The following is a 23,795-nucleotide window of genomic DNA, read 5'->3' as shown; positions in this document are numbered from 1 at the left end:
CATATTCTTCTACCTTGGTTTCTCCTTGTATGACTTTTTGTCCTTAGAATTTCATTACTATTGTATAGAATGTAGAATTGGGTTACTGAGTTCAAGAACATTATTGATGATTTGTTTTACATTTTTGTAAGATTTTATGTTTCCAGGTTTTATGTTGAGTTTTTAAATTTATACTTTTCAGTTTAAATTATTCGTGCATTCATTCTGCAGTAATTTAATTTATATTCTTTTTCTATCCGTGAATTTATAATCTGATACGTGCATGATAGCAGAAGCCTGGATACAGTTAATTGGTTCAAGAATTTTGCTCCTGAGTAATTGTTTAAGAAATATTAGTTATGGCATGATTAAAATACAACTTGAAAAGTGTTGAAGGCCGTGGATAATTGCAGGACGTCTACTAACATTAGACCGGGGAATAAAATTAATCAAGAATTCCTTTCAACTGCAGAGAACGTAACAAAGAATTCCTTCCAACAAACACAACTTCTACCTATAGTCAGAACTCCTTACAAGTGCATGTTGGATTAGAATGTGTCATATAAGTTGTTTGATCTTGCATACATCCTTGGGGTCATTCCGGTTTCTTCAAGTTCAAGCAGTTATTTGTTGCTTGGCTGAACAGCTCCTGCACCTGCTGCAGCTCCTTCTCTGCGGCGAGAACATTTATAATTATGAGTTCCAGATTAGACATGCAGCAATGAAAGAAACTAATCCATCAACAAAAAGCATGGTTCTAGCATGCGGGATCTGCATCATAGTATGATAGCCAAAGTTGACAAATTGCCAGCACTAGACTAGCAGAACACAATTTAGAATAGTCTACGTATGCAATCAATATTCTGCTTTCACCTCCCCTGAAAATCTTCATATGTAGACTTGATGCGGCAGTTCCCATGGCTGAGGGGTAGTAATAATTATCCTAGATGCAGAGGAATTACAGGCTAAAGATCTAGTTCAGGATTTCCATAAAGTAGAGGCAAGAATCAGTAGTTTACAACCTCATATTAAAATTACATCTTATCCAGTGAAATGATGGAAACAAACAGGGAGAGAGCAGAAGAACTGAAGTTCCTCATTTGTTGCTAGAAAAGAGCATGGTACATTAAAATTCAAATAATGTTTTTCATTGTATTCTCTTTGGAAGAACTGAAAGATCATACCTGCAGCTTCCAGTTGCTTTTGGAGTTCCTGTCCAATTGCATCATTTTCAGCCTGCCAGTGATTCTTTTGATAAGTAATGTTTGATTATTGCACAACAGTATGTTCCATGTACTTAAGTTTGTTCACACATTCAAATGAAAGTTATGTACTCTCTTACAAATGAGAAAATATATCAGGATATTAGTCATTTACAACATGAGAAGCAATTAAATAATATGAAGGCAGGAAAGCGAGATTAGGGTGAACCGACATATTAATCTTTCATGATGCGAATCAAAAGTACTCTTGTTTTCCTGCATGCTAGATAACCGATAAAATACAGTCCTACTCACCGATAAAATAAACAAAGAAAGCACAGATCGATTTTTCCATGAATTATATGAGCTATTTGGGCATAAAGGTAATCCATCTAGACCAACATGATCATTTTGCTAAATCATGCAATTAACAATAAAGAAACATGAGTTCACACCTGGAGTTCCACAATTCGTTTTAGTTGAGCTTCTTCACCTCCCTCAGATAATGGAAGTGCAGCAACTAATGCATCAAACTGCAAAAGGAGTTCTCAGTTAAAATCTACAGTAGATTTCTGTAGCATCAGAAGATGCTTCCTAAGGATGAGCACAATGAGACCCCAACAAAATTCACCAGCAAACTATACAGGATAGTGTCATACAGGGGAAACTGTTTGGACTGCTCAAGTAGTGACTAAGGCTGAAATGATCTGTAAATTTGAGGTCATAAATGGGAATAATAAGTCTATCGTCATGCTTTCTAAAGTTGGCCAAAGCCTTAGCAGAAACCTAATTACAAATCCTGATTCACCTGGATAATCATTGATCACTGGTGTCAGCATTCTTATTAACACATTAACCTAAAACTCTTTTCAGGGTTTTACAGTAGAACTTCTAATTGTGCTGTTAGATGTCGGGAAACTTGGTTCAAATAGCAATGTTGCTGCTCCTCCACAAATGTACATTGGTTGATATCAAGTAAAGACAAGAACAATAGAACCTAGTAACAATTTACGTGTAAGAGGAAACCTTTCTTCCTAATGCGATTAGGCTCCAGAGACAACCTAATCGGAGAGCAATAAGTTACAAGTGAAGTCGGCCTCCCTAAAGACCAACTGTGCAGCGATAGAGGTTTGAAGAAAAATGACTGGTCTTACGTTACAAAATCAAAACAAAAACCCAGTATATCTCCAATGTTATCCTCAAATGGTGAACATTCGTAAAAGTGAATAAACAAAGAGAAAAACTTAGAAATATAAAAGGATATGTGACAAATACCGAAAAATTTCATGTGCATTTCATCTATGAAAAGACGGAATAATTCACAACCGCAAAAATGTCAAAAAAGCGAAAGTATATAATTCTCCACTAAAGGGAAGGCCAAATTCAAGCCGATTACAGAGCTTTGGGCTTCCTGACGAGAATAACCGACCAAAAGACAATAATTATGCTTACAAACACTCGACGTGTATTATATACCTAAAGCAGTCCAGATAGAATTTTCTTCCAAGTTCATTGCATATTAAATAAATAAAAAAGTCAAAACGTAAACCTGTTTTGCCGCTTTCACCAATTCAGCACTGAGAAGCTTGGGCTGCTCAGCAAGATTCGCCGCGTCTTCTACACCGGTAGCATTGGCAGGAGGTTCGGGATAATTAGGCGAGAGCTGTACTGGGGGCGCATCCCTCTGAAGTGTGCCAAAGGTGTTGAATGCAAGTGATGCAATTGTATTCACTTGTTCCTGCAATTGCGATATTATATCCATCCCCCGCGATCTAAATTTGTTCCGGTACGAAAATGCCGGCCGTGGTTGTCAAACACGAAGTCCTAACGCTGGGATGGATCTATGTAAATCGGGTGATATGTCTGACCGTAGCGTCAGAGTTGGACAGGAAGGAGCGTCGCGGCTCTCTCTCTGTTCCTGTTGTTTATGTGTGCGTGAGTGGCGCCAGCGGTGGATATGGCGGAGCGAGGAGAGAAAATCGAAGAAACAAGGGGAAGAGTGGAGAAAGCAGAAAAGAGAGAGATGGAAGAAAAAAAAATGAAAAGAAAAAAGTAGTAATATATTAAGTTTATTTGCAGTTTGCACCCTGGAAACTGGGAAAAAGCGCAATGTGCACGCTGAAAAGAAACAAATAGCACTTTACACCCTAGTGCGTTCCGTCGGCGGAGTGTGAGCTTGTTTGCCCAGAAAAGGTGTTTTCTCTATAAATTCTTTGCCTTGATTCCAATAGATTTATGCCTTTCGCTTAATTATATTTAAAAGTAGAAAATATGTGTTGATAAAAACATCAAAATAGGATAAAAATATCCTTCAGCTCTCTTTTCTGTCCGTGTACATCAGCTCTAAATGACTAAAAAATACAACAGTTGGAGAAAACTTAGAATCAACATATCAATTCTTAAGCAATCCATTAAAAAGAAAAGGGGCTCTTCAATTCATTTTAGATCTACACATAGCTAATGGGTAAAGAAAACAAAAACACTGCAAAGAACAAAATGAAAAAACAAAAAAATGTCCAATGAACTCTGAATATCCCCCTAAGGACTATGTAGAGGACAATAATGCCAATTAGAGGTGGGACTATGTAAAAATCAATCCCACAACACTTAGAGCTGTTTCGCAGAATAATCTAAAGATCACTCTTGGAGCACCTATTGATCGTCTTCTTTACTTCGTCATAGTCATTGGCACTCATCGTGACTGGTAATATTCGTCCACTCCACTCCAAATGGATCATTTCTTGGAGCCTATCACCCATGCTTAGTCTCAGATATGTTGCCACGATGGCCATGGGATTCGGTAGGTTGAACGACGTCACTGAGAACAAAATCCATGCCAGTAATTGTGGTTTGCTTGGCAGGCCCTGTGTTTGGATTTGATTGTGGAGATGCAAGCTCTAGTTTATATGGTCCAGCCGGCGAACGTGCAGCTTCAGTGCTGGTCGTGGGATCACAGATTCCAGCTGCATTGTGAAACCTTTCACCAGGGCTTACAATTCTGGATTCCAGCTCTGAGTGAGTTTCTTGGGGGCTTTTGCTGTTTGAAGGAGATCTGGCTTTTTCCAGCATGAACTCCATAGGCTCACTAATAAGGTCTGGGGGCAGCAGAAGAGGATTTCCAGCCACCAATGCTTGGTGGTATCCAAGATTTGGGCTCTTCAGCTCGTTGAGGACCAAATAGTTTGCTGCAAGACAAGCATCATTAGCTGCTCCTGCCTCTGCTTCCAACCGTTTCTTTTCTTGAGCAGCAGAAGCCAGGTCCAGTTTTGGACTTGGGCTCTTTGAGACACTCTCGACAAAGTCACCTGGGTGGAACTTGGCTGCTAAATTCTTAGGCTCTTGGGAATCAGGTTGAGACTGACTGGTGAAAACATCTTGATGAAAATTAACATCCGGGCTTCTGAGTCCATTGTAATAAAGATCAGTTTGCTGCTGCTCTCTCTTTATAGCCTGAGGTGCTCCATCGTGAACAAACTCTCTGTGGTGGGCCATTTCATGGCGAATCATTCTGTCTTGCTGAATTTCAAATGCAGATCGTGACATATCTTCCATGAAATTGTGGTGGAACTCTACACCACTGGAGGCCTTCAGTTTGTTATGAGCAAACATACTGGATCCAAGTTCTGACTCCACAGACTTCCCATGGACTTCAGGTTTCTGATTGATGCTTTCTTTAGTAGGCAAACTACTGGTTGTCGCTTTAAATGGTGATTCGGACATCAGATTTTCAGTAGTTGCTGTGTTGCTCTTAGACCCTTTTGACGATGTTGAAACTTCAAATGCCTGCATTACCTCGTCCTGTTCCACCATCCTGAGACTACCAGTCGGATGGATGGTTGGAGACTGTGTGTTGACTCCAGCTTTTGGAGTTGTCGGCACTGTGATTTGCCCTCCCATGTTAGAACTCGAGCTAGTCCTCAGCCTCATGGCTTCAGGCGCCATAAATGTGGAGTGATTGCCTAATGAGTATTTGGTGACTGAGAGAGGCGTAGAAGGTAAAATAGGGCGCAGGACTGGCTGTTTTGATGCCAGGACAGGCTCCAGGGTTAGTTTTTGGGGATGGGGACTAAGGCCACTTATCCGACTTGGATCATCGTAAACTGGAACCGGGATTTCTCTTCTCTGATACATCTTGGCTTGTGGAGCAACATCAGTTGCTGCTGTAACGGGAATGAACTTCCCCGGCTGAAAGACCACTCCACGCAAAGGTATGTCGTTGTTGCCAATTCTGACAGATATCAAATATCCAGCATCAAATGAACCCTCAATAACACCATAAATCATAGTCCCTACCATACCATCAACAGTACAATCTTTGTGATTTTTGTCAAATTCTTGAGTTTGTTTAGGAGATATTACTTCGACTTGTTGAGTTTTCACGAGAGTAGGACTTTCTGGTAACTGTAAGTTGCCTGAAAGATTGGCATCCTTCCGTGGACGGCCACGTTTGCGCTTGGCTGGGAGGGAGACCGAAACATCGGTCATCTGCACTGAACTGGTACAAAAGACAACCACCCTGAATGCAGCAGCCTTTACTAGAGATCTTCCCCTGCAAAAGGTTGCCAGAAAAGATCAATTCAGCCATCAGCCATTGCCATAACAGGACCAAAACCCAGAGTTTAGGCTTCTAGGATCCATCAGAACAATCATAACAGCAATGGTATAGAGAGAATAACATTAGGCGGATGAGACAAGTTGTTCTTTAGATACCATGAAATATGCTCACCTGCCAAGATTCTCAGGCAAGGGGCATCTAATTCTGGCTTCTCCTGCTTATAACGATATTTGCTGGCATAACCTAAAACAGTGAAAGCCTCAGACATGCTTTTCATTTCTAGGGACAGCTGCTGATGGAAGAATTGAAAACTGTTCAGCATCAATTGCAAGTTCACTGCAAAAAATCTGGATGCCTGGTGGATTTCATTAAGAGCATGCTGGACATGAAATATTTCCAGAGGCCGAACTGGTTAAGAAACTAACTAGCCAGGTACTTATGGAATCAGCAGTACTGGTCTTGAAAATATTGATCGTATAATCCACCGGAAACTAGAACATTAAGAAGCTTCTTCATTGGACGACATCCCACCTCACTAAACTAGTGCTTTCGTAGATAACATACATAAATACTCCATGAAAAAGGAGAAGCAAAACATAAGTAGTTGATATTACACCTCTTTTTATCAGTTAAACTCAAAGAAAGCAGAGCATATAGATCCAAGTGTACAACAGAAATTTCCATGCCCAGAATTTTGCCCCCTTGCAATTGATGATGAATATCTATTTTAAGAACCATTTGATAACAGTAATTGAATATCAAGACATTCACATAATTGAAAGTTTAATTTGTTAAGCATTTCTGCGGCAAAGGAATAAAATTGAAACCTTCGCCTCAACGTGAGCATAAGCCTCGTATGTTTCATGAGCTAGCTAATAAAGTTCAGCAAATGAACACCATATTTATCATTGCGCACAAGCTGATAAGTTCTCACCTCAATTGTCTACATCAGTGATTGATCGAAGCCTCTTGGGAATGGAAGGTGGCAGTTATCCTGTCTACATGACAAGGAAATCAAAGAAGCCCATCAACATTAACGTCTCCATTTGAACATATAAGCACATATGTGAACACAATAATCACATATTAGCAAGCAAAATCCTTGCATTTATTTACAAGGTTTAACAATTACACAAGAATCCACATACCGAAAGAATATAATCAGTTCCACATACGTCGAAATGGCAATAAAATTAAGCAAATTGGCATCACATAAATCAACTCATCCATTACAACCCAAGATTTCATCCTGGTGCAGGAAATAAGTGCCTCAACAACAAATACAGTCATTTCATTTCTCTAAGCTCACACCAATCCCACACGCCCACAGACACACACGCGTGTATATCCGATAAAGGGGCAATTGAAGAACCAAGAACTCACTTCCGGAAGGCTTCTAAATAACCAGAGAAACTATCCTTTCTTTTGTCTATGTTTTTGCTTTCGTTTCAACAAAGATCCGAATGGCGTTTCCTTATTTTCAAGAGAAAGAATCAAAGAACAAGCACAGAAATCAGTGGCGTGAAGACTGTGTTCTTATAAAAGGAATCTGTAAATTGAATATCGCCAGTAACGTGGAGAGACGAAATTGATGAGTCGGTGCAGTTCGTGCAATGGATCAGTACTTGACCGCAAATTTCTCTTATCCCACTTACTCTCATTGCATGTTTTTAGCATCTGAGTGAAATTTAGGCTTTCCGTTGGTTGGCAGCAAAGCAAGAATGAAGAATTGGTGGGGCGACGTAGAATCGTGTGATCCCATTGGTGTGTCACTTGGCATAGGCATGAACAGAGTTGAATGTGGAGTAATTTTCTCTCAACCCTTCACCTTTGCCAACAGCATCCCATGCACCCACATTTCAACAACATCCTCTTTCACTCTATTATTACTATCTATTCCCCAAATTTCTTCACATTCTCTTCCTACATTTTCAATTCAATAAAACCATATGTTATAAATTCTACATCCAAAAATTGCAAATCAAAATGAGGTTCAAGCAACTGAGTTTGTTTTAGTAAGTTTATTATCAAATGTTTGTGATTGTAAAATTTTTAAATAAATTTATCCCAACACCCTTTTAGTATTTCCATATCTTATCCATTTATGACGTCATTTACATACTTCATATTTTCGATTAATGTAATTGTATGATTAATATTTACGTTTTTAACAAAAAATGGGTAATGAAATGTTGATTTTGGATCAACGGTATCCAATTGAGATATAGGGGAACGGGAACCGAATCAGTGAAGTGTATAAGTTGTAAGACCTAATGATCCAAACCGTTTGATTAAGGTTGGGCCCATTTCTTGGGCACGTGGTCTGCATGCGCCTTATATGAAAATCTTGACGACCGGTGGCCACACAAATGTAGATACAAACCGAAAATTATTAAATTAGGGCTGGTAAATTGCTTCCCAGAATTTCCTAATGTTTCCACCTTCATTTTGAGTCCGTATTGCCTCTGATCAAGATTCTCCACCACCACAACCGACGCTATGGCCTCTCTTCTCACCAACGGAATTTCGCCCTTTTCCTCACAGCCCGTTTCCGAACTTGCGAAAGGGTCTTCACTCCACTTCACTCCCAAATCCCCCGTTTACAGAAACCCTAGTTCTAGAACTTCCTTCAAAATCAGGGCTGATGTCGGATATGAACCCAAGACCACCATCGACTCCCCAGGTAAGAAATCATCAGATGACGATGACCCACTTCAGAAATTCTTGAAAAGAGACTATAAATGGGGTTTTACTCAAGAAATTGATTCATTTTCTATTCCTAAGGGGCTCTCTGAGGAAACTATTAGGTTAATTTCTTCAAGAAAGGGTGAGCCGGATTGGATGCTGGAGTTTAGGCTAAAGTCCTATGAGAAATTTGTTAAAATGAAAGAGCCCAAATGGTCTGACAATCAGTACCCAAGAATTGATTTTCAAGATATTTGCTATTATTCGGAGCCCAAAAAGAAGCCAACTTTAAATAGTCTTGATGAGGCTGACCCTGAGCTCATTAGGTACTTTGATAAACTTGGGGTGCCTTTGAACGAGAGGAATAGATTGGCTAATGTTGCAGTTGATGCTGTTCTAGATAGCGTCTCGATAGCTACTACTCATAGAAAGACATTAGAGAAGGCGGGTGTTATCTTTTGCTCAATTTCGGAGGCCATCAGAGAGTATCCGGACTTAATTAGGAAGTATTTAGGGAGAGTTGTCCCTGCTGATGATAATTTCTATGCTGCTTTAAATTCAGCTGTGTTTAGTGATGGCTCGTTTGTATATATACCAAAGAATACGAAGTGTCCTATGCAAATATCAACATATTTTAGGATAAATGCCATGGAGACTGGACAGTTTGAGAGGACACTGATAGTTGCAGATGAAGGGAGCTTCGTTGAGTACTTGGAGGGCTGTACAGCTCCTTCTTATGATACTAATCAGTTGCATGCCGCAGTAGTGGAGTTGTATTGTCATGCTGCTGCTGAGATCAAGTATTCTACAGTTCAGAATTGGTATGCAGGTGATGAAGAAGGGAGAGGAGGGATCTTTAATTTTGTTACCAAGAGAGGGCTCTGTGAGGGGCCTCGATCAAAGATTTCATGGACGCAAGTGGAGACCGGTTCTGCAATCACATGGAAGTACCCGAGTGTTATCTTAGAGGGCGATGAATCAGTTGGTGAATTTTATTCTGTGGCACTGACCAATAACTATCAGCAGGCTGACACAGGGACTAAGATGATACACAAGGGGAAGAACACTAGAAGTAGGATTATTTCAAAAGGAATTTCAGCCGGACATTCAAGAAATTGTTACAGAGGTCTTGTCCAAGTAATGTCCAATGCTGATAATGCTCGGAATTCGTCGCAATGTGACTCAATGCTCATTGGCGACAAAGCCGCTGCCAATACTTATCCGTACATTCAGGTACGTTCTTTGATTATGATCTGTGATTCTGTATGCTTTGAACATTAGTAAGAAATTACTTTTTTATTTTTATACTGCCAGCTATTCGGCTTCAGCTTTTCCATATGGTCTGTGGTAAAGGTTTGATATCTTTATGACAATTGACCTTCTGACTCTCTTGGTAAAGTTTCAATTTAAAATTTGAATTGGAAAGTAGTTGTCTATCTGCCATTTAAAATCGAATTTTATCTATATGAAAGTTAAACTAAATCCTGTTTTTCCTAGAGATTTCTTCTTCTCTTCATCATTGGCTTTTTCCGGACAAGCTGGATGCCAGGACACTCCCATTAATTGTTTTCATAAAACACATGCATACTGTCTTATAGAGTATTATGAGCTGATGCTCAACTGTTACCCTGCATCAATGTCTCTAGCAAACTTCTTGTTCCTGTTATTTATTCATAGAACATGCTAGTACTTGGCAAGGCCGTGCCTTACAGATATCTGCTGTGGATTGAAGTCCTTGTGACAACTGACAAGCCAAAACTGGAAATTTATTGAGCTTGATTTGGACAGAGAGTATTATTTGTGTATAAGTAGGAAATTGTGTTCAAATTGATAATGTGTGTTTCATGGTCTTTTAACGTTCATGTTCCAGTTTTCTGATGAATCTGATCTGCAAAAACTATACCTGCTAAAAATAAAGCCTACTACTGTTCTTTATTCATTAGAGGCATCTTGTGTATGTGAAGAAGCTGGAATGCATTTAAGACAAATGCCTGAGTCATTGTTGTTGCTGCTTTACTAACTAATCTTTGTTCTTTCAACAGACAAAGAACCCCACAGCCCGAATTGAACACGAAGCGACCACCTCCAAAATTGGTGAAGATCAGTTATTCTATTTCCAACAGAGAGGTATTGACTATGAGAAAGCAATGGCTGCCATGATATCTGGGTTCTGCCGGGATGTGTTCAATGAACTCCCGGACGAATTTGGTGCTGAAGTGAATCAGCTCATGAGTTTGAAGCTTGAAGGTTCCGTTGGTTAGGCCTTGGCACTGTGACAAGGCAACATTTCTTTGTAGATCGTCTAACCTATTAGTTTTGATCCGAAAAAACTGAAGATGTTTTCAAGTTCTCCTTGTCCTTAAGAATGGACTTCTACAGATGATCTGTAAATGTTAAGTCATATATATTTGTTTGTCCTGTAAGTTCCTCTTCGTCGTGGAGTTTGATCTATACAATAAGCTTTGTTGGATAAAACATCAATCGCTCTTAGTTGACAGACAATGTGCAATCTTGCCATTTTGCTTATGGACTATATACGAGGACCAAAAATGTATTTATCCCGATTATAGTGGTTGCTAGGTCAGTCCCACTGCTGCTCATCTGTGGCGATTAGGCCGGGCAATTGGGATAAAATGTTATTCTAGTTTTGATATAAGGTTAAATGCAAATTACTCCTGATGATATTATAAAAAAGTAAATTATACTTGATGTATTTTTCATACTAGAGCAATTAAGCTCCTTATGTGATTTGTGCCATTATTTTTAGAGTTTTTTAGATTTTTAATCATAAAATTACATTTACATCTTTTTTTAGGGTGGTGAATGGGCAGGTGGGTTTGTGTTTGGGTTGGGTCCAAGTGAGTGGGTTCAAAATGGGCCTTGCCATGTTGGCAGCAGCCTTATAAATGTAACGAAGGCCCTATCCGGTTAAAAGAATTCCGTCTTTCAGAAAAAATTATAAAAAAACAAAATGAAATGAAACGAGCAACTCTACTACTTATATTTCAAAAAATTAAACTCTTTGGTCATGTTTACTTTGGGGTATCACAATAAGTGAATGATGGAATAAATTTAAATTAAATGTATGATCGAAAAACTCAAGATTAACTAGAGATAGTTTACTTTACTCTGTTATTTCAATATCATAAAATTGATTTTTTTTTTATTATTATTCTTGATGATAATCCATTTTCAAATGTGAAACTATATATATGTGGTTGGGGTGGAGGAAGAAAACAGGGATTGAGGTATTGGGGGAGGAAGAAGGGGGTTAATGTGGTAGGAATGATCTGAGTCAAGTAAGTATGGTACTTGGTTTATTTTTGTAATAGTTGGTTTGGTCCCCCTCGAACCCATTTGGTGGTTTGGGGGATTTTGTTGTTACGAGGACATGTCCCTTAATTGAAGAATTTCCCTTGGTTATTTCCTATTATGGGTTTGGGTTGGAATTTCCGCTTGCCCTGATTTTGATTCGTTACAAAAAATAATAGCGGGCATAGGTATAAGCTGAAGGCCCAGTGTGGCAATGACTTACTTGAATCTAATAAACGCAACCTTTTTAAAGTATCATATATTCTGAATGAGGAAAAGGACATAAGCAACGGCCACCCCCCTCCAAAAAGGAATATATGAAATTCAAGCAACCCTTTAACAACAGGGTGTAGGTGCGAGAAAAGCCGGCAAAACTCTACATGTGGTTTTAATGTCTTGATGGTGAAGACTCGACCTCGACTTGTCTCCTCGAAGAAAGAAAAGGAGATACATAATTTGAGTGTGTGTGAGAGAGAGAGTAAATTCTGGCCGGATGAGGCCACGCAATGCTTTGACTTTGTTTTAACCATTAAAAATTAATTAAATAATATGAGTTTGTGTATTTGCTGTGGGGCAAAGTTTCATGTTCATCTCATTGACTTTGAAGGGGATGGGGATGGGGCACCTTCTCATGTCGTCAGAAGTCACAGCCATTTAAATTAATAACTTAGAGGAATTATGCACAAGAGAGAGGGATGAGTGGATGGCTCTCCTAATTTCAACTATTGTTACTATGTGCAGTGTTTTACTAGCTAATTATTATTATTATTGCTTATGTATTGCCACTGAGTGTCATTAATTTTAGAAAATTTTGATTTAATGATTGAACCATTTAATTTAATCCAATAATAAAAAGAATATCATTTCCAAAGTGGCACTCACAACCCAATCATTTACTTACTTTTATTTTATTCACATTATTGGTACAGTGTTAGCCCTTCCTATCTCATCAGCAAAAATAAAAAAATCTGATCTAATTTTAATTGGTTCATCACTTGTATAAATTATGAAATAATTGAAATTGAAGCTCAGTTTTCATCTGCTGTCCACTTATATTCTAAAACAAAAATAGGGGCAGTCTGAGTATCATCCCTTCCACCAAAACCAATTAACAATGTATTTCTCTTTGACAAATTTGCCCCATGCCCACCTCCATTTCCTATTATTTCTCAAACAAGATAAATTATCTGTGTATTGGTGCACATGCACTGTTTCATCATCACACCACTATAAATACTGCACCAAACCACAACAATATATCAGCTCTCTCTCTCTCTTCCCTTTCTTGCTCTTCATCCCACCCAAGTAATTACTAAAAATGGGTATGTTGCACGTCAGACCATATGCTTACTCAAAGGTAGAGAATGAAGACCCGGAAGAGACGAAGCACCGGCTGGCGCAGTTCTTGATTTACAAGGCTATGCAGAGAGCTGACGGTTGCAGGAGAAGGCCGTCGTGGTTGAGAGTCAAAATGTTCAAGTTGAAGATCAAGATTGGTAAGAGGCTGAAGAAGCTGAGGAAGGGCATCTCTTCAACTCTCTTTTCTGCTAAAGCTGATCTCTGCAGCCAAATTACTTGTGTGTTCAAATCTTGCAAGTATTTGTTGCATGGGAAGCAGCAGCCGCAGGACCGCCCTATAATTAGCACTCTCCCACCATTCTTCTGAATTTTAAGTCTTATTTGCTTTGTTGTCCCTACATCTATCTTGTTTGCTTTGTGACAGACAAAAATGATCAGACAAGTGTATATGCTGGTCTTGTTCTGCTTTGCTGATTGCTTCTTGGAAACAAGAGTTTTGAGCCCATGTGCTCCAAAGATACCATGTAACAATTCTTGAATTAATTGCTTCTCCTTCGCTTCCATCTTTCTATTGAATAGTAGATGAATGCTATTGATCAACGGCCATCGATGTAATTAATTATTCAATGCTTTATTTTGAACAGACAAGTGTTGAGAAGAGTATACTCTGTGTGTGTGTGTGTGTGTGTGTTTCCTCCCTCCACAAGTATGACGTGTTTTGGACGAGAGAAGATGAAAGTAAGGCTCAAAACTAAATCAAACTACTCGATTTGATCAGTGCAAAAATATCTAATTACTCAAATTTGATTCATCTTTTATCCAATTAAATTTCGTTTGAACTTGATTAGATCAATAATTATATCAAACTCGATAACAAATTTGAATAATAATATATTGAACTAAGTTTGAATCATTTACAGCCCTACAGGCAATTATCTATCACCCGATCAAAAACCACATTAATTTAGAGAGAGCGAGTAGATGGAGGGAAACGTGGTATGCATGATTAGGAACAAGATTGTGAAAACGTTGTTCCCAATCCCCCACTTGCCTTAATTTCTGAGCAGCGTTGAAACAAAACAAAAGGGTATAGGTATATGGTATTGGTTGGCATGTGGTTATACAAGGGTTGCATGATTTTAGCCTTGCATTCCGCCCAAAAGACGCCATCACACAACAAAATCCGCCTAATATATGGCCTGCTCACCTCACATTTTAGACCCTTCTCGTCAAAAAGTATATACCCCCCATGCCCCAAACACATATAGTATATGCCAAGAACCTAAACTTCAATTCAAATTGGGCCCACAAATGACCGTTTACTTATTTTAATCAATAATCGAGTTTATTTAGGCGTCATACCCGGGCTACCGACCACTGTGACTGAACGTTGGGTGGTGCAAACAGCAGTAGAGTACAGCCGTACAGGCACAGTCGATTGTTGTACGCACGTTTGAGCAGCTAATACCCAGCCCTGATTCATAATTTCAGGTCACTTGGATTGGGGCACCACGTTAGGGTAGTTGTTGTCAAGGTTGGTCATGTGCTGAAATTATTATGTGCCAATGCCACACCACATGGGGGTTCTCAATTTGGATTCTGCTGCTCATGTTATGATAACTATTAAGGACAGACACCCAGATGAAATACCCTTTTCATTTCAATTACATTCTCTTTTTCTTTTTCTTTTTTTATAAATTATTTCTTAAGAGAAATTGGTTTGTTTACCATATTTTTTTCCGTTTGATGCAGATCTGGATTTTTCTTTTTCCCCGAAAATTCAGATCTTAATATATGGGTTCGGCGTCTGGGGTTTACAATTGGGCCACTGGGCAGGCCCAACTGGGATGAACTTCGTTTCCCAGTATTGGGCTGCTTATTCCTACCTGTCTCTCTCAGCTTTCTGTTGTTACAGAGGAAAAATATGATTTTGTTTGTTTGTATTATAGTTATTTATTATGATTATAGATTAAAAAAATTATAGTGAATGTTGATTTAACACGACTCTACAATAGCCAATAGTTATTATTTCGGCAAACAAGATCAATATTATATAACTAAAAATTATAATAAGTATTTTAGTCATAATTAAAAGGGATAAATATATGCAATCTATTATTTTTTTTACAGAAATCACCTTTATCTTTTGAAAGTTTACAGAAAACACTCCTGACAGCCTTTAAAATTTAAAAGGTAAGAGTGGTTTGTATAGAAAGACAATATGTGATAGGGTGTAAAATGTAATTATCCCTAATTAAAAATCATGACAAATGTAATTTAGCCGTGATCACTTAAATTTTCAAACTGAATTTATATGAATGCAGTATATTTCTTTTATATATGATCGTAATTAAATCATTCTCATTTATAATATGTGGAATAATTATCTTTTACAACATTAGGATAATAAATTGCATATAAAATATTTACAAAGTTTTCTAACATTTGTAAAGAAAATCAAACATATAATTTTCTTGCGTGTCCTTTTCATATCTTAAAAGGCCCAAGACCGTTGTATTATCTAAAGGTGGGAGAGGAAGCCAATCAAATTAGACCTTCCTCCCATCTAAAAATAGATTGGACCATAATCGGTGATTACGAAGACATACATACAATCTATTAAGTGCAGTATAGTCATATGATTACAAATTAAATATAATTTATAGTACAAAGTATTATTGAAAAATATATATTATATATAAATAAAAATGTGAGTCTTTTTTTTTGCTAGGAAAACGTTTTCATCTTTTGATATGAAATCCATCCATAAGAGCTGATAGTTTAGGAAAGTGGAGATAGGGAAAGAATCGTGATTGTAATGTTGTTTTTGGACATGGAGACAACCATAAAATGCGGTTTCCTCTTGCATATAGCGTAGGTAGGAAACATCGAATTATGTCGCGTATTGTGTGTCTACTATACTAAATATCCAGCGGCATTCATAATTATTATATATTTAAGGATAGATCTTCGAATAAATGTCCGCTCTGGAATTGAAAGAAATTCGGGGAATTTCTCAGTCATCCATCCCCGTTTTCTTTTCTTCCAAGTTTTAGGGTTTCCTTTCTTTTCTCTCTAATTATCCGACCAGGTAAATTTCAAGTTTCAACCCTTTCAACAGTTGTATTCCAGCGGCATTTTGCTTGTTAACTTGTTCACGCGTGTGTATCACGTATCATATACCCCTTTATGTTTGTACGTATTACTTTGACATCTGAAGATGTTATGCTAATGCTGAAAATTAGATTCCTGCTTTAGTTAAGTTCCTCCTGCAGTTTTCTTGAATTCATGAGCCAATCACGTTGACATTTTTTGGTATGAATGGTTGGAACTTCGTTTTCTTTTGTTTATTTATGTTTTTGGTGCGGTCATGTTCGGATATCTTGAATTCCTGTTTTGGGGTTTAACTCAATTGTTTGGTTGCAGGCTTTGAACCTGTGCTTTGGTGTTGAGGTTCGTTTGATTGGGATTTTAGCTGGAGATGAGTGTGGTGGGGTTTGACATTGGAAATGAGAACTGTGTGATAGCTGTGGCTAAAGAACGTGGGATTGATGTATTGCTTAATGATGAGTCCAAGCGAGAAAACCCAGCAGTGGTTTCATTTGGTGAAAAGCAGAGGTTTATTGGCTGTGCTGGGGCTGCATCCGCGACTATGCACCCAAAGTCAACTATATCTCAGGTCAAGAGATTGATTGGTCGGACTTATAGTGAACCCACTGTGCAGGATGACCTAAGGTTGCTCCCGTTCGAGACATCTGAGGGACCTGATGGTGGAATCCTGATTCACCTGCAATATTTGGATGAAAAGCAAACTTTCACCCCGATACAAATTTTGGCAATGCTGCTCGCACATTTAAAGCAAATCACGGAAAAGAATCTTGAGAAGCAGATTACCAATTGTGTAATTGGTATACCATCTTACTTCACAGCTTTGCAGAGACGTGCATATTTGCATGCTGCGGAGATTGCAGGGCTGAAGCCGCTAAGGTTGATGCACGACTGTACTGCTATTGGGCTTGGTTATGGCATATACAAGACAGAGTTCCCAAGCAAGGGTCCGGCAAATGTTGTGTTTGTAGATGTTGGTCACAGTGACACACAAGTTGCTATTGTGTCATTTGAGCCTGGGCATATGAAGGTATTATCCCATGCTTTTGACAGCAACTTAGGTGGACGAGACTTTGATGAGGTCTTGTTTAGGCATTTTGCTGCTGAGTTTAGGCAACAGTACAAAATTGATGTTTATTCTAGTGCCCGGGCTTCCATAAGGCTGAGAGCATCATGTGAGAAACTGAAGAAGGTTTTGAGTGCTAACCCTGAGGCACCGCTCAATATTGAGTGCTTGATGGAAGAGAAAGACGTCAAAGGACACATTAAGAGAGACGAGTTTGAGAAACTGGCATCTGCATTACTGGAAAGGATTAGCATTCCATGTCGTAAGGCTTTGCATGATTCTGGTCTGACTGTTGACAAGATTCACACCGTTGAGCTTGTTGGATCTGGTTCACGGATACCTGCCATTACAAAGATTCTGACTTCACTATTTAGGAAAGAGCCCAGCCGGACACTGAATGCAAGTGAATGTGTAGCTCGTGGCTGTGCCCTTCAGTGTGCAATGCTTAGCCCCATATTCCGAGTGAGAGAGTATGAGGTTTGTCTTCTTGGCTACTATTTCCAAGTAAAATCTTTCCATCAGTAAATCCTTGTGCAATTATAGAAACAACTTTTACGGATGTGGCAGTTTCTAGAAAAAACCTATTCTTTGCTGTTGACTCAAGGAACAGATATTTGTAACCTGTATCTTTTAAACATTCATTTTTAGCCGTTCCTCAGTTTGTACGACACAAATCATTATGTATATGAATATCTGTATGTAAGGAAAAAATCATCATCTTTGCTGCTGCTTGTTAGGCAGCCTGAGAAGATACAATTCGTTTCAATTTCAAATCTTTGTAATGCTAGATCATAATTTGGGGCCTCGACTAGCAAAGAAGACTCGGGCAAATCCAAGACTATTTTTGCAATTTGCTAATCATATGCTGAAAAATTTTAGCAGTTAGTCAAAAACTTCATTTATTGGGTTTTAAAGAAATTAAAGATTTATGTCATTGCTGAGCTAGCTCTCGCTTTTCTTTTCCTTTCCCAGCATCTCAGGTTCTTAAAAAGCTTCATGAAATGGATGCTCTATGTTGGTGCTGCAATAATGATTTCTGAACTTCCTCTCCTTCTTGCTTTTTCAGTGTTCTTTAGTGGCTAAAGATCTTGATTGGATTTAGGACAGTTACCTGGGTTTATTTTTAATGTTAATAACGCTGCCCTCTTAACATTAGGAGCCTAGTGGTTGATCTCAGCCATTAGTATTCTCTATTAGGAAATATGAAAAGCTTTACTGGAAATAACCAGCTTTGTAAAGGAAAATCAATATGCTGATACACGCTCATGCAAATATTTTGTTCCTGAAGTGGACCAAAGGATTGTGCTTTTTATGGCTTTGTATTTTACATCTGCCCGGGTATGGACATTGATCTGATTCAATTCCAGCTGGTTTTGGTGAAGCTGCATTTATTGCAAAAGATAATATCGTAAATATTTGGTAATTATATCATCTGTGGTGGTAAAAAGGAAGCCAGCTTGGACGGACAAATTGTTGTGGTGGGTCCCATCTATAGTAAATATTTTGTTTATGAACAAGGTTGTTTAACCTATTGTCTCCATGCACATAGTGGACCTCCTCCTCCCTGGTGATTTACTGGAAGAATGGATTTTCTGAAACCAAAAAGAATTTTGGATATAGGACCCTGATTAGGCTCCTAGACCCTCTATCCTTCCATCTGAATCCTCCACCCACCAACTAGCCAATACCGTGCCTAAACGGGGACTGGTAGAGTGCTAATATTTGCATCTTTAATTTGCAGGTGCAGGACTGCTTCCCGTTCTCAATCTCATTTGCATCAGATGAAGGGCCGGTCTGCTCATTGACAGATGGAGTATTGTTTCCCAAAGGCACTGCTTTTCCTAGTACGAAGATGCTTACTTTGCACAGAAATGATATATTTCACATGGAGGCCTTCTATGCAAATCAGAAAGAGTTGCCTTCTGGCGTGTCTACAAGAATCAGCTCTTCTAAGGTATGTATGCCGTTAGTTATTCAATTTTTATAAACAATTAGTCAGCTATATTTCGAATACTATAAAGCTAATGGTTCACAATTGTCAGAAGCAGGTGCTTTTTGTTTTTTACCAATTTGCAACTGAATCTCAAACGTTGTCCCTGCCTGCTTCTACCTTCTGGGTTTGGGCTTAACCTCCGAAAATCACAAGCCAAATATTCAAAAAAGAAAAGAAAAAGAAAAAGTATTTAGTTTTGACATATTTAAGCAAAAAGCTCAGAATCGCAGTTTTAATAGTATCTGCAAACACTCTTAGTCTGCTGCCTCTCATGAAACTGGCGTATATTACTTGTGATTATTGCAGTCAAATACCAGAACATCGGCCTAGCACATGGTTTTAGAGAAATCATTGTTTGAACTGTGTTGTATATGGTGAGGAATATGTGCTGACATTTTAGTTTGAATTTTTATACTTGCATGAATATTGTCAGATTAAATTGTTAATCTGTAGAACTGTACTACTGTGAGAGACCGTAAGATCTCTGCATAATCCTTAATGCATAAACACCATTTGAACTTTGGATTTGACTTCTAATTAGCTATTGGACACCATACGCTTGAACAATATGATGGCAACTTCTATTAATCAAAGTATAAAGCTTCCAACAGTATCGTTGCACTGGATCACGTGGGAAGAACTTAAAGTTGGTGCCTATTCCTGGAGAGACAACCCAATGGTTTAGACTCAAGATTTCCTACGGGTCTTGTGTTTGAACTTGGGTGACTGCATGAATTGGGCGTGCGTGTTAAATAAATAATTAAAAAAGGCTCTTAAAGCTGGGGCCTCTGCTTTGTTGTTTATCAGCTGAATCTTTTGCAAGCTACAATCAGAGTAGATAACCTTATCTGCATTATTCTTTAATGCATTTGAACATGCTAGGGTTCAATGATTATATATATTTTTTTTCCATCTTTCTGCATTGACTATTGCACAAGAATTTAGCTTTCTGTTTCTCTCTTATCTAGAATTTGTTGAACAAAGCATCTTAAGGAATCTTTTGCTAAATTATTTCTTATCTAAAATGGCTCCCTTTTCAGATTGGCCCATTCAGGGTTTCTCATGTGGAGAAATCAAGGATTAAGATAAAAGTTCAGCTAGACCTCCATGGAATTGTTTCCATAGTGTCTGCCTCGGTAAGTGTGGATATAATGTGGTATTCTATTAGGGTATCAAGCTAGGAGCTTTGACGGTGTGATGCCAATTTTATTGAATCATCTCTCTGCAGCTGGTAGATGATCAGGTGGATGATGCTACTGTAAAGAACAATGGCGATACCCTTTCAGAAAATGTGGGGCCAGGCAATCACGAATCTTTTATCAAGCCAAATGGGACTTCTGTAAGTCCAGTTAAACAGCTTTGGATGATTCTTTTGCTGAATTGCATATACTATATTCAAGAGGAAGAAAATTTTAATATTGCTTTAGTACTTCATTTAATGTTACCCTATTGCCATTTGTCCAAGGCCTATTTTCTAGATTGCTCCTGAGGACTGTAATATTGCTTTTTTCTTTTCCCCTCTTTATAGAATGAAAAATATTTTCCCTCGAGTTTGTTATGTTTCACCATTGAGAAAGCAGCCTTTGTCATCTTCATGAATTTCTCATATAGTTATGATATTTATGTTATTCTTATTCTTATTATTGTTTTATGAGAAAGCAAGATTATCAATTTGGTATTAAAATGTTTACGACAGTCATCTGTCTCGGCAGTCAGCATACAGGTTTTCTATCTTTGCACAACTTTAATTTCTCCGAAGCTGTGGGAGTGTCAGACCAATGTGATCTCCTTTTGCAGGGTCATGAGATAAGAAGGCTAAAGGCTATAAGAAGGCAGGACATATTCATTGCTGAGGACGTATATGGTGGAATGACACAGGGTGAGCTCTCCCAAGCTCAAGAAAAAGAGCTTCAGTTGGCCGAGCAGGACTTAAAGGTGGAGAGGACCAAAGAGAAGAAAAATGCACTGGAGGCTTATGTATATGAATCACGAAATAAGGTGTCTTGTCGTGCTCCTTCTTTGTTGGTTGTGTGCTACTGTCAAACTATTACTTGCTTTCTTTGATGATTTAGTTGCATGAAAATGTCATTATCATAGTGAGTGACTGTTGAAGGAGAGTGCAAGCCCAACAGCTCTTGCTGATTGTTATTCCCAACAAGGCACTTCTAGTGAACTCCAGGCACCAGCACACTATTAACTCAAAATAATGGTGTTCAAAAGTTTAAGGGCAAACCTGGGTATTAGGTTGTAGCTTACAGCCCAAAACAGTATCTATATATGACTTGACACATAATTTTCCCTTTTATTGAACTAAAAACAATTAATTGCAGTTCATTTGGTCCATTTAAAACTGTTCATTTATAGCCGAGCCCAGCCTTCTGGGATACTAGATAAAATATGATTTATCTGTTTCTGATAAACACATGTACTGTTGTTTTTTCTCTTGCATTTTACTTTACTGTCTTGGCAATTTAAATAGTTATGCAAGACTTTTAAATGTTTGAACAGCTTCTGAGTACATATCGGAGCTTTGCCACTGATTCTGAAAAGGAAGGAATTTCCAGTAACTTGCAACAAACTGAGGAGTGGCTCTATGATGATGGGGATGATGAATCTGAATATGTTTATACCGAAAAATTAGATGATCTGAAGAAGGTTCATTTTGTTTGTTTGTTTTCCTCTTGAACTCATACTGTTCCGTTTATTGATTCTTCTTCATGTTCATCAGATGGTGGATCCAATTGAAATTCGATATAAAGAGGAAGAGGCCAGGGCGGTGGCCACAAGAGAGCTATTAAATTGCATAGTGGAGTATCGGATGGCTGTAGCATCACTTCCCTCTAGTGAAAGAGATGCAGTATGATCCCCTTTAACATGAATTGTTTTTGGATTTAGTTTTTCAATGAAGATATGGGGTTCCAATGACTATAAGAATATTTGGCTATTTTCATTGAAGGTCATTGGAGAATGCAATAAAGCAGAGCAGTGGCTTCGAGAGAAAAGCCATCATCAGGATTCACTGCCCAAGAATGCAGATCCAATACTTTGGTCTGGTGAAATCAAGAGGAAATCCGAGGCACTTGATGCGTATGTCTGGCAATCCATGTCTTCATTGGAATATATAACTCCATACACAATTTTGATGCATAAATGATTCTTATATCCTCACGGTTTGATTCTCCTGGATGGAGGTGATCTACTGTGTAGACACCCCAAAAGCAGAAAAAGTATCATGAGCATTCTGGTAAAGAATGATCCACGTATTGATTGATTTCCTCAAAGCTCTAGCCCTGGACTATGCTACTATGTACAGCATGAGCGTATTTTCTGGTGCTTTTTTGACCAAGTAGATTTCTGCACTGGTCCTTTGGGGTTTTAATGCAATTACTCTTGATCTGTTCATAGTGGGACACGAATTAGCTGTTGCACATGTCTCCACATATACACGTTCTTATTAGTATCCTGCTTCTCTAGATTCCTTGAACAGTTTTTCACTCTAAGGAAGTTGTGTGGTTATCTTTGTAGCTATAATATGTCAGAAGTGCTTTATTTGACTTTCACCTTTTTATTCTGGCATTATCCTTTCCTCAGTTCTTTTCATTTTTGGATAATGCGTTTCAGGATGTATAAGCATGTGATGAGATCCAGAGAATCAGATACGAGAAGTAAAAGAGATGATATGCAAGTTGACTAATGCACTTTTGAAAAGGATTTTGATACCAAGAGCCAAGTATGAGAAGTATTCAGATTGATTACCATTTGATTGGTGTAGATTTGTTGGGTCAACTCTGCTGGCGGCTATTTGTTCCACCCAAGAAATTGTAAGTTCTCTCTCCCATGGTTTGGGATAGATGGCGTGCTAAGTTATATCAACTCAAATGCGAAGAACACACATATATGATGGTGGTTTCTCCCATTTTCTATAGCTGTTTTTCATGCGGAACTTTCAGCAAGACCCAAACGCTATTATACAGAGATCCAGTTCGAGTGAAACATTTTTATCAATTAATCTCCACACATAACATTTTTATCAGCTAAAAGCATTAAAAGTTTTACAACGTCTTTCCTGGTCAATGGAATACACTTCAGGGACCAAAAAGAGATCAATGCACAATAGTAAGGTGCCATGACTTCCTTTTAACCATCTTACCTTCACTGTGTTCTTGCAGCCTATAGTCTGTTCTCATATACATCATTGGTTGAGATATGTTGCTTTGAACTGTATGTAACTTGTCATCAAAGCAATAATAATTGATTTTTGTGGTAATTTCTGTCCCTCTTATCCCTGAGGGAAGTTTCTATCTCCGGCCAGTGAGATCCTGTGAATTTGTTTATTTATTGCACAGCAATTTTTACTATATAGGGTTTATTTTTTTATTTTTATCTTCTGATGAATTTACTATATATGAGGTTAAATCCATAGCTTGGATGCTCTGGCTGTAGATTGTAGACGTGGGTTGTACCTGGCGCTGTATGTGTTGGTTACTTTGCATGTAGTTCATGGTAAGTTCTGATATTAAGAATCTTTGCTTATTATGGACCAATATTTTTGTCCTGGAAATTGTTCCTGAGCAATCGATCAAGGAAAACCCAGTA

The 23,795-nt window shown here is 38.3% G+C and overlaps 4 protein-coding genes across 9 annotated transcripts; 2 read left to right on the top strand and 2 right to left on the bottom strand.

The window, feature by feature from the left end:
- Window positions 1–419: 419 nt before the first annotated feature.
- MED21 (mediator 21) lies at window positions 420–3,196 on the bottom strand. The gene is made up of 4 exons (XM_011097781.3): window positions 2,731–3,196; window positions 1,637–1,714; window positions 1,164–1,215; window positions 420–651 (listed from the first exon to the last, which is right to left on the bottom strand). The coding sequence occupies exons 1-4, from the start codon at window positions 2,941–2,943 to the stop codon at window positions 575–577; spliced, it is 420 nt and encodes a 139-aa protein (XP_011096083.1). The 5' UTR covers window positions 2,944–3,196; the 3' UTR covers window positions 420–574.
- A 172-nt stretch (window positions 3,197–3,368) lies between these two features.
- Window positions 3,369–8,016, bottom strand: LOC105175356 (DNA binding protein). 4 transcript variants are annotated; one of them, XM_088876097.1, is made up of 4 exons: window positions 6,885–8,016; window positions 6,671–6,734; window positions 5,908–6,227; window positions 3,369–5,730 (listed from the first exon to the last, which is right to left on the bottom strand). In XM_088876097.1, the coding sequence occupies exon 4, from the start codon at window positions 5,664–5,666 to the stop codon at window positions 3,933–3,935; it is 1,734 nt and encodes a 577-aa protein (XP_088732223.1). In that variant the 5' UTR covers window positions 5,667–5,730; window positions 5,908–6,227; window positions 6,671–6,734; window positions 6,885–8,016; the 3' UTR covers window positions 3,369–3,932. The 4 variants fall into 4 exon arrangements, with proteins under 4 accessions (XP_088732223.1, XP_020554090.1, XP_011096081.1 ...); XM_020698431.2 differs by having other exon boundaries at window positions 5,908–5,979; XM_011097779.3 differs by having other exon boundaries at window positions 7,120–8,016.
- Window positions 8,017–8,099: 83 nt separating this feature from the next.
- ABCI8 (ATP binding cassette protein 1) lies at window positions 8,100–10,896 on the top strand. The gene is made up of 2 exons (XM_011097776.3): window positions 8,100–9,654; window positions 10,464–10,896. Exons 1-2 carry the CDS (start codon window positions 8,236–8,238, stop codon window positions 10,680–10,682), a joined length of 1,638 nt encoding a protein of 545 aa, XP_011096078.1. The 5' UTR covers window positions 8,100–8,235; the 3' UTR covers window positions 10,683–10,896.
- Window positions 10,897–15,759: 4,863 nt separating this feature from the next.
- Window positions 15,760–23,466, top strand: LOC105175352 (heat shock protein 70 (Hsp 70) family protein). Of its 3 annotated transcripts, none has more exons than XM_011097772.3 (10): window positions 15,760–15,910; window positions 16,459–17,683; window positions 18,948–19,160; window positions 20,240–20,335; window positions 20,428–20,538; window positions 20,997–21,197; window positions 21,708–21,854; window positions 21,928–22,056; window positions 22,156–22,286; window positions 22,821–23,466. In XM_011097772.3, exons 2-10 carry the CDS (start codon window positions 16,514–16,516, stop codon window positions 22,891–22,893), a joined length of 2,271 nt encoding a protein of 756 aa, XP_011096074.1. In that variant the 5' UTR covers window positions 15,760–15,910; window positions 16,459–16,513; the 3' UTR covers window positions 22,894–23,466. The 3 variants fall into 3 exon arrangements, with proteins under 3 accessions (XP_011096074.1, XP_011096072.1, XP_011096075.1); XM_011097770.3 differs by lacking the exon at window positions 15,760–15,910 and adding an exon at window positions 15,917–16,123; XM_011097773.3 differs by lacking the exon at window positions 15,760–15,910 and adding an exon at window positions 16,157–16,347.
- The last annotated feature ends 329 nt before the right edge of the window (window positions 23,467–23,795 follow it).

This window comes from Sesamum indicum, linkage group LG12 (genome assembly GCF_026168435.1).
Source record: "Sesamum indicum cultivar Baizhima isolate 11 linkage group LG12, ASM2616843v1, whole genome shotgun sequence".
NCBI lineage: Eukaryota > Viridiplantae > Streptophyta > Magnoliopsida > Lamiales > Pedaliaceae > Sesamum > Sesamum indicum.
The sequence above is the reverse complement of the archived record's forward strand: the minus strand, read 5'-3'. Positions and strand labels throughout refer to the sequence as shown.

Excerpts from the sequence above, each read along its gene's own strand:
- LOC105175352 (XM_011097772.3), top strand. The coding sequence starts at position 16,514 with ATGAGTGTGGTGGGGTTTGACATTGGAAATGAGAACTGTGTGATAGCT. Across the intron at positions 17,684-18,947 it reads TCCGAGTGAGAGAGTATGAG|GTGCAGGACTGCTTCCCGTT; the intron begins GTTTGTCTTCTT and ends TTTAATTTGCAG. Across the intron at positions 20,539-20,996 it reads TCAAGCCAAATGGGACTTCT|GGTCATGAGATAAGAAGGCT; the intron begins GTAAGTCCAGTT and ends CTCCTTTTGCAG.
- MED21 (XM_011097781.3), bottom strand. The coding sequence starts at position 2,943 with ATGGATATAATATCGCAATTGCAGGAACAAGTGAATACAATTGCATCA. Across the intron at positions 1,216-1,636 it reads AACGAATTGTGGAACTCCAG|GCTGAAAATGATGCAATTGG; the intron begins GTGTGAACTCAT and ends AATCACTGGCAG. Across the intron at positions 652-1,163 it reads AAAGCAACTGGAAGCTGCAG|AGAAGGAGCTGCAGCAGGTG; the intron begins GTATGATCTTTC and ends TTCTCGCCGCAG.
- LOC105175356 (XM_088876097.1), bottom strand. The coding sequence starts at position 5,666 with ATGACCGATGTTTCGGTCTCCCTCCCAGCCAAGCGCAAACGTGGCCGT.
- ABCI8 (XM_011097776.3), top strand. The coding sequence starts at position 8,236 with ATGGCCTCTCTTCTCACCAACGGAATTTCGCCCTTTTCCTCACAGCCC. Across the intron at positions 9,655-10,463 it reads ATACTTATCCGTACATTCAG|ACAAAGAACCCCACAGCCCG; the intron begins GTACGTTCTTTG and ends TTCTTTCAACAG.